The following is a 9,913-nucleotide window of genomic DNA, read 5'->3' on the forward strand; positions in this document are numbered from 1 at the left end:
TCAGGTACAAACAAATTTTATGGATGCAGCATTTGATATGCCTTCCAGCAGAGACTGGTTTATTAGGGCACTGCCCCACCTGTCTGCCTTCTTCCGCCAACCATTCCAGGGCGAAGTATTTGCTATCAGCTTCCTCCTCAGTTTCACTGTTGCCCTTGAGAATGGGAGACACAACTAGAATTTACTTGGCTGCCCCTAATATCGCTCTTCCTGCCAGCCCCGCCAGCTACACTGATGCCTTAATACAAACATGTCTAGACAATGGTGGCTTTCCATTTTTTCCTCACAAGAGTAAGGAACAGATATGCAAGACCTAAACTGGTACTCATCGCCATTGCTAGCCCAGCGACCTCTCACTTCCATAAAGAGCAGGGAGTGAGTGGATTAACTCTAGTCTGTAGAATCTCTCCTGCTCCCCCCCCCCCCACAAATCCAGGCTGGTCCAATGCAGGGTAATCAGAACTTGCATGGGAGGTCTAAGGGCTCTGTCTCAGTGGCCACATCTCATCTTGGGAGTCCGGTAGGGAACATCCCCTCAGAAGGCAGAGTCCTCAGCTGTGAGGGTCTGGAGGGTGCTGGTTGCCAGAGACCGCAGAGCAAAGGTAGGCACATCTGGCTTCACAATCAGGAACAGCTGGTGCCGCTTCCCATGGATGGCATAGGCCTTGTACGTAGAGTAGACCAAGTAACAGTGCTGAGGACAGTGGGAGAAGCCAGCCTGGAACTCCTCCTGCAGAGGGACTGAGGAAAGGACAACAAATATCAAGCTCCACAGGATATAACAGAGGCTGGAGGGCAAGTTTGGGCCCACATGCAGAATAGCAATTTTAAATAATAATTTATTATTTATACCCCGCCCATCTGGCTGGGTTTCCCCAGCCACTCTGGGCGGTTCCCAACAGAATATTAAAAACACGACAAAACACCAAACATTAAAAACTTCCCTAAACAGGGCTGCCTTCAGATGTCTTCTGAAAATAAGATAGTTGTTTATTTCCTTGACATCTGACAGGAGGGCGTTCCACAGGGTGGGCACCACTACCAAGAAGGCCCTCTGCCTGGTTCCCTGTAAACTTCACTTCTTGCAATGAGGGAACCACCAGAAGGCCCTCGGCGCTGGACCTCAGTGTCCGGGCTGAATGATGGGGGTGGAGACGCTCCTTCAGGTATACTGGGCCAAGGCTGTTTAAGGCTTTAAAGGTCAGCAACAACACACTGGATTGTGCCTGGAAACATACTGGGAGCCAATGTTGGTCTTTCAAGACTGGTGTTCTGTGGTCTAGGCGACCACTCCCAGTCACCAGTCTAGCTGCTGCATTCTGGATTAGTTGTAGCTTCCTGGTCACCTTCAAAGTTAGCCCCACATAGAGCACATTGCAGTAGTCCAAGCGGGAGATAACTAGAGCATGCACCACTCTGGCGAGACAGTCTGCGGGCAGATAGGGTCTCAGCCTGCGTACCAGATTGAGCTGGTAGACAGCTGCCCTGGACACAGAACTGACCTGCACCTTCATGGACAGCTGTGAGTCCAAAATGACTCCCAGGCTGTGCATATGCAATCTGCCACCAGGGAATGTTGGCTTTGGTTATGGGAAAAAAGGAGGGGAACTATCTTTAAGCCTTTGAAGTTACAGTAAAAAAAAATTACTTAGAAAAGGTCCCTATGGCCACTGCCTCGCTGAGTCACCAGGAAGTTCCACCTGTCACAAGAACCTGAATTTTGCATAATAATAAAATGTTCCAACATGCAAATACTTGCCACAACTTGAGATGCCACAGAAGAACTTTCTGATTCACAGGACGAAAGGGATAAAGAATCAAGAACTCACCTGCACTCTCTTCGAACTTCTCACAGGGGAAGTACAAGGAGACAGTGAGGGAATAGAAGGAGCGGAGGGCAGAGAGGCGATTTTTCAGGGGCATGTCAGATCCTGTAAAAGTGCGGAAAGATACATATTTAAACGCTCTGTTGAGAGAGAAAGGGCTGGGCTCTCTCTGGCCTTCTCCAGCACAACGCAGCTTGCGCCATACCTTCAGCTGAAGTGCCCTGAGGCTGCACGGTGAAGAGACTTTTCCTCTGATCTTGGTTGATCAGCAACAGCCTGTAGGAGATGAGATTGTGAACAGCAGCTGGCTATCCTGGAGGACGGGGGGGGGGGGGAATGCTGGCAAGACTGGCAGTATAATTTTCAAAAGGGTGGAACAAACATGAAGCCAGCCCCTACAGGGGTTCAGATCCTCAAAGCGCTCTCTTCTCCCAGAAGACTCACCCCAGGATCCCAGGGGCAAGAGCGATGCCAGGAGGCAGGCACCGAGGAGGGGCTCTGGCACTTGCCTTCAGAAGATCGAGCAGCGGCTGCCAAAATCGCTTCACTAACTATAGGAAGAAAGAGAAAGGGCTTGGTAGCGCCACTCGGTTCCAGTTCTCTGGAGGGATAGAGAGAATGCCCTAAACAAGGAAAACCCCAAAGGCTCTCTTCATCAAATATATGACACATTACCATAAAATCAAGCAATCAATTAAAATACATCCTAAAATCAACTTGGAATCAAAGTGAAATCCAATCAGATGGCAGCCTGCAAAATAGGGATGGGGGCCTTAAATGCTCACCAGGCCTAACCGTTTATACTGATCTTATATGAGCCTGTGAGAAAGGTTGGGGGGCCACTTTCATGCAAATTCTTATAAGGAGAGAGGGGGAGTCAGACTGGCCCCCGGCCAAAGGCCTGGCAGAATAGCTCCATCTTGCAGACCCTGCAGAAAGATGTTAAATCCCGCAGGGTCCTGGTGTCGTGTGACAGAGCATTCCACCAGGCCGGGGCCACAGCCGAAAAGGCCTTGACCCTGGTTGAGGCCTGTCAGGGAACTGCAGGCAGCGAGGGAGGAAAGAATTAGAGGATACAGGGAACGATCTCCACTGCTCAGTACTGAGTCCTCCTCAGAAGACAGAGAAGAGGATAGTGAGTCTGGGACGGAAGGGGTGCTTCAGAGAGAGGGGGATCCACGTCACAGGGGAAAACGGAAGGGGCTGAGCCATTGGCTGTGCTCGAGGGAGAAGGAAAAGAGAAACTAGTCAGAGCAACGCGTCATGAGAGATGGATCGCTTTGTTTATTCTGCATGTAATCTTGTCAGAAGGAAATAAAGAAAGGAATTTATGGCTGGCTGCCGGGAGTGTTTTCTCTGCTAAGTGCAGCAACGCGTGCAGCTGGCTAGCTGACAAGGCCAGTCTAATTTCCTTGAGGCCCGGGACCTCCAAGATGTTATTATTTGCAGACCGTCAGGTCCTCCGTGGGGCATACCAGGAGATGCTGCCCCATGCAGACCAGCAAAAGTGAAAGGATGAGGATGGCAACCAATGCCCTTTGCAAGGGGAGGGGCAAAAAACTGAATTCCTCATTCTTGCCTAAAGGGAATGGCCAGGAAACGGATAGCACAGTCCGTAGAGCTATAATGGCACTCTTAATCTCAGGGCTGTGGGTTCGAGCCTCATGTTGGGCAAAAGATCCCTGCATTGCAGGGGGTTGGACTAGATGACCCTCGTGGACCCGCCCAACTCTACCATTCTATGATCCTATGAGTCCAAGTTGCTTCACTTCCAAGGTCTCTCTCTCTCACCTCATCAGCCAAGAACTGCAAGGAGGGCTTAGGCCCACACAGCAGCAGCACCTCCAAACCAGGCACGAGCTGGAGCGTCAAGAAGCGGTGGGGGACCTGTTGGGAGTGAGGGACACGGAGAATCAGAAAGCTACACTCCTCTAATGGCCCCTCCCTGAATCGCCAGCCAGCTCACCGTGGGGCTGCCATGAGGAAGGTAAACGGGCAGATCGCGGGAGGTGTGAGGGGGCAGCGAGCGCACCAGCCACACCAGCAGCATGGCTTCCGAGGCTGCCAGCTGCCACCACTGCTCTGTTGCACACAGCACCTGACCGCCCACAAGCAGGCTGCCAAACCGCGACTCTGCTGCAGAGGCAAAGACTTCCAGGCACTCCTGAATGGGGAAGGAGCAAGGCAAGACAGAGAATGAAAGAACAGCCACAACGGATTAGACCAAAGTTCCATCTGATCCGATTCAGCATCCTGTTCTCATCTAGGGGAAACCCATTAAGTGCACAACAGCACACGTCCCATGAGCGATTCCCAGTAAATGTTATTGAGAGACATACAGCCTCTGATATCTACAACTAATCCAGAATGCGGCAGCTAGACTGGTGACTGGGAGTGCCTTCCAAGACCATCTAACACCAGTCCTGAAAGACCTACATTGGCTCCCAGTACACTTCCAAGCACAATTCAAAGTGCTGGTGCTGACCTTTAAAGCCCTAAACGGCCTCAGCCCAGTATAGCTGAAGGAAGCAGCTCCACCCCCAACGTTCAGCCCAAGAACAAGCCAGTCTCACCTGCAGTATTGCCCTGGACGGCACCACTGTGCATTCCACGCACTGGGTCAGGTCAGCACTGCATTTGCCAGGCTCCAGGAAACTGTCAATCAATTTGTAACATGCCTAAATTGGGGGGAGGGGGGGAGGAAGGAGATTAAATATTTAAGCTACCAGGGATAAAAACTGACTTCCAAACACATGGAATAGGTAATGAAATCCATTTTTGAGTGATAAAATGTATTTGAGTGATAAAATGTGTAATGTGTGAAAGAAAAAGAAATCTGCAGGTAAGAATTCAGGCTTTGCCTAGTTTTTCACTAGGTCCACCTATTAGAGGCAGGGCAAGACAGATTACCGTATTTTTCGCCCTATAGGGCACACCGGCCCATAGGGCGCACCTAGTTTTTTGGAGGGGAAATAAAGGAAAAAAAATTATTTCCCCCCCAAGCGCTGAGCTGGGGCGGGGGAAGCCCGAGCTTCCCCTGACCCCAGCCCCCAGAAGAGGCTGCTATCCGCAAGCCTGGGGAACCCAGTGGGAACTCCCGCCGGGCTCCCGAGGCTCGCGGATAGCTTCCTGAAGCCTGGAGAGCGAGAGGGGTCGGTGCGCACCAACGCCTCTCGCTCTCCAGGCTTCAGCGAAAGCCTGCATTCGCCCCATAGGATGCACACACATTTTCCCTTCACTTTTGGAGGGGGAAAAGTGCGTCCTATAGGGCGAAATAGTGATGTATGGAAGTGAGAGCTGGACCATAAAGAAGGCTGATCGCCGAAGAATTGATGCTTTTGAATTATGGTGCTGGAGGAGACTCTTGGACCGCAAGAAGATCAAACGCATCCATTCTGATGGAAATCAGCCCTGAATGCTCACTGGAAGGACAGATCGTGAAGCTGAGGCTCCAATACTTTGGCCACCTCATGAGAAGAGAAGACTCCCTGGAAAAGACCCTGATGTTGGGAAAGATTGAGGGCACAAGGAGAAGGGGACGACAGAGGATGAGATGGTTGGACGGTGTTCTCGAAGCTACAAACATGAGTCTGACCAAACTGCGGGAGGCAGTGGAAGACAGGAGCGCCTGGCGTGCTCTGGTCCATGGGGTCACGAAGAGTCGGACATGACTAAACAACTAAACAACAACAACATAGGGCGAAAAATACGGTAGGTATAAGAAGCAGGGTGCCTTTGAGCATATGCTAAACCCAGGAATCTGCAACCAGAACAAGAACCAAGTTGTTCCATGAAAAAATCCACTACTGGTTCCACCCATTCTGAAGTATTTTTCATCAACATCATTCGGAGGGAAGAGCTTTTTAGTTGTTACAATTGATACAGCAACCTCCAAGTCGCTAGCCGTCCTCAGGTCAGGCATTACCTTCAGGTCTTTTTTGAGACGTTCAATGTTGCGTGCATTCACCAGCTCCTCCAAGCCCAACACCAGCACCTGTAGTAAAACACACAATTGCCTCCTAAAGATCCTCTGGTCATTCCTCCTGCTTAAAGATTCTTAGAAAAAGATCCTCTGGTTATCCCTTCTGCCAAAGAGGGTATGTACCACCTTGCCACAGAGAAGCACAGCACCCAGTTCCTGCATAAGCCAAGCAGGTTTCTAGACACAGCTTGATATGCATGTGCTCAAGTGGATCACAAGATGTGGCAACAGAACACCCGTGTATTTTAGGAGCCAAAACCCTTGACTTCTCTGGCCTCAAATATATATATTACACCTTCAGATTAGCTTATCTAGAAATAAACCCCCTGCAAGTCTCCTCTCCACACCTAAGGGTGCCCTGGAAGTGGTGCCCACTCTCCAGCTTCCAAATTTGCATTCTCTGCCATTCATTCTACAAATGTGAAAGGGTGGTTAAGGTGTGCTATGGTTAACTAATGCACAATTAGCAATCAAACTGCACAAAAGGCTTAGCAGGTAGGGCAGGTAAGCAGCTGGGAAATGAGAGTTCTTGGGAAGATTTTAGGGGAGACAAACTTTCCTTTTCCATATCTTACTGAAATAGACCATTTCCTATAAGACACCAGACTGGGCTTGTGGTTTTTTTTTGCTATTCCGCATCAGCCTTCATCAACCTGGTGGCCTTCAGATGTTTTGTACTACAATCAGCCCCAGCCACCACAAGGAGCTGTAGTCTAAAATATCTGGAGGAAGGCAGTTTGCAGAAGTTTTCTCTAAATCAGCAACAGTAGCTCTAGGCACACATCACAACTAAGATATCTTGGCTGAAGAGGATCAGTACGCTATGAAGTTAATATAACTATTTAACAAACACACACAAACACTAGAAAGCACAGTTGCTTAAAAGTGAATGCCACTCAACTGAGACAGCTGCTCCCTTTGGAATTATGTACCATTCCAATGCACTGGCTTGCCTCCCACTTTCCTGTTACAGACTAAGGCTGAAATGACATTCCACCACCTTTGACTGCTCACCATGGCACTGAAGACATTTTCAAGGAGTCTTCCAAGGCTGAAGTCACTGGCACCTTCATCTGAGGACAGGACAATGAGGGTGATGCTGGGAACACCAAACACAAAACTATTAAGGATATAGACAGGAAATCTACAGGAACTCTTCACCTTAAATGCCACCATGTTCAACAGAGATGCAGCCTACAAACAGCTGTCTACAACCATGATGGCTAGCAACTTGATTTGGTTTGCCATCACAAAAGAAGATGTGAAAAACTTGAGTGAACCCTATAAAGCAATATTGTATTTATGTGGTAGCCTGCTAGCCATGGATGGCAAGGCACTGTGTGCAGGAAAGTGAAAAGGCTGATAGAGGAAGGAGGACAAGCATAGTAACACAGCCCACTTTCCTTCCTCTTGACAGCCGCAACTGGCTAGGAAAAAATTATGTAAGTTAGCAACTGCTGCCCCTAATTTACTAGGTATCTGCTGCTACATTAAAAAAAAAAAAGATCATTAGGGCTGAAAAGTCTAATGAAAAGAAGCTTGTGTGTGTTTCTGCTCAACTCTTTAGTGTTTTTGTGTTAAAGGGACGCGGGTGGCGCTGTGGGTAAAACCTCAGTGCCTAGGACTTGCCAATTGTATGGTCGGCGGTTCGAATCCCCGCGGCGGGGTGAGCTCCCATCTTTCGGTCCCAGCTCCTGCCCACCTAGCAGTTCGAAAGCACCCCTAAGTGCAAGTAGATAAATAGGTACAGCTCTGGCGGGAAGCTAAACGGCGTTTCCGTGTGCTGCGCTGGTGCTGGCTCGCCAGAGCAGCTTCGTCACACTGGCCACGTGACCCGGAAGTGTCTCCGGACAGCGCTGGCCCCCGGCCTCTTAAGTGAGATGGGTGCACAACCCTAGAGTCGGACACGACTGGCCCGTACGGGCAGTGGTACCTTTACCTTTATTTTTGTGTTACATTTTAGAGCAGAGTTTTGCAACCATGAATGCAAGAATGAAATACAGTTATTAGGGCTTGAAGAAGCCCCCCTTGGATTAAATAAAATATATAAGAAGGCTGCACAGGTCTTATGAGATATTACAAATGAGAGGGATTTGTCCCTCTGCCCCCGCTGCTCCTGCTAGATTGAAATTCGTGCCCTCTGCTGAAGCAAAATGCACCCCTCTTACCGCAACGAACCCTGACGAAGGTATGGAACCTCACCTGTTATGAAACACTTTCCACACCACTCGAGTATTCTCTGTACAGGCAGCTGTCAGTAGGACATCCAGGTTGGAGCCAAACATATGAACCCCATTCAGGGAGCCAATCACAGAGAATGGCAGCTGTGGGATAAAGGTAAGCTTTAGTATTCTATATATGAATACACAAAGCTGTTATATACTTAGTCAGACTCCTAATTTTCCCCATTCAGACTGACAGTAGCAATTCAAAGTCAGTGTGGAGGCTTATTTTTTTGCGCTGCTAATGGAAGGGATTTTAAATCAGCTTTTGCTAACCTGGTGCCCTGCAGCTGTTTTGGACTCCAACTTCTGTTACCCCCACCAGCCAGTGGTAGCCAGGGCTGATGGGAATTGTAGTCCAAGGCAGCTGCAGGGCTGTAGTTTGGTGAAAGCTGCTTTAACTTTATCGTGTTTTTAATCTGTTATGTAATCTTTGTATTTGAATTGCTCCTCTCTGATTTTAAGTTGCTTTGATACTTTTTTTGTAGAAGGCAATGAGAAAAAATCCCATATCAGATCATTCAGTATTGACTGACTGATAATGACCCCTGCAAGATATCAGGCAGAGAGAGAGACAGAGAGGTCTTTCCCAGGCCAGCCAACTGAAATTAGCTGCAGATTGTCAAGGGTTGTGGCAGGAACCACCTTCAAAGCATGTTGCTATACTGCTGAAAAATGGATCTTCCGTACAAACCTATGAAGTCGCTATGTCATACCACTGGGCCACATACCCCAAGGCTCTCTACTTTGACTGACAGCATCTTTGCAGGCATTGCTCTCCCCCAAAGGTAATTCCATAAACAAAGTAGATTCTGTACCCACAAAGAATTGTAGAACTGTAGAGTGGGAAGGGACCATGAGGGTCAGGTGGTTCAACACCTTGCAATGCAGGAATCTTTCACCCCAAAGGGGTCTTGAACCCATGACTTTGAAATTAAGAGTTTCCTGCACTACTGACTGAGCTCTCTTTGATGAACTGCCCTGAGATCTTGCAATGAAGGGTGGTATATAAATCTAATACAGTGGTACCTCGGGTTAAGTACTTAATTCGTTCCGGAGGTCCGTTCTTAACCTGAAACTGTTTTTTTATAAAAAATAATATTTATTGAAAATTTTAAGATTACAAAGAAACAAAGAAAAAAGAAAAGAAGGAAAAAACAAGTAACATTTAAACAATACGAATCAATAAAAAAAACAAGGTCAAAAAGAGGGGGGGGGGAGTAGAAGAAGCTTGGTTGAAACGAGACTCCTCATTTCTCCAGATCATTCATTCATTATTACATTTGTATGCAGTGGTACCTCCGGTTAAGTACTTAATTCGTTCTGGAGTCCGTTCTTAACCTGAAACTGTTCTTAACCTGAAGCACCACTTTAGCTAATGGGGCCTCCTGCTGCTGCCGTGCCGCCAGAGCACGATTTCTGTTCTCATCCTGAAGCAAAGTTCTTAACCTGAAGCACTATTTCTGGGTTAGCGGAGTCTGTAACCTGAAGCGTCTGTAACCCGAGGTACCACTGTAAATAAAAACAAGGGCGCAGCGGGGTGGGAGCAGAGGCCGCAACCCCCCACCTGCTGCTTGGAAGAGCCACCTCGGCTCCTGCAATACAAAGGCACTCCGCTGCTGGCCGTGAGGCACAGCAAAGTCACGGAACCTCCTGCTTCGTCCCACATCTTGGGGGCTCCTCCGCTCGCTCTTCTCCGTCAGCGGCTCTGCGCAAAGGAAGAAACACCCCCCGTCCCCGATCACCGCCGACGCCCCGTCAGGTCTCCCCGCCGCTCTTTCCGCTCCTCCAGCACGACCACATCAGCCGCCATCTTGGGGAGCCCGAGGCACGCTGGGGCGCGAGCGACGCCGTCGCCGTGGCAACAGGCGCCTCTCAGTGAT

General features: G+C 49.0%; 1 protein-coding gene across 1 annotated transcript; it reads right to left on the reverse strand.

Annotated features, from left to right (window-relative positions):
• FUZ (fuzzy planar cell polarity protein) lies at positions 1-9,844 on the reverse strand. The gene is made up of 11 exons (XM_082194467.1): positions 9,598-9,844; positions 8,011-8,132; positions 6,823-6,907; positions 5,752-5,820; positions 4,400-4,504; positions 3,793-3,990; positions 3,618-3,713; positions 2,271-2,377; positions 2,032-2,102; positions 1,830-1,931; positions 1-741 (listed from the first exon to the last, which is right to left on the reverse strand). The coding sequence occupies exons 1-11, from the start codon at positions 9,697-9,699 to the stop codon at positions 536-538; spliced, it is 1,263 nt and encodes a 420-aa protein (XP_082050593.1). The 5' UTR covers positions 9,700-9,844; the 3' UTR covers positions 1-535.
• Positions 9,845-9,913: the final 69 nt, after the last annotated feature.

This window comes from Podarcis vaucheri (assembly GCF_965113315.1).
Source record: "Podarcis vaucheri genome assembly, chromosome: 13".
Taxonomy (NCBI): domain Eukaryota; kingdom Metazoa; phylum Chordata; class Lepidosauria; order Squamata; family Lacertidae; genus Podarcis; species Podarcis vaucheri.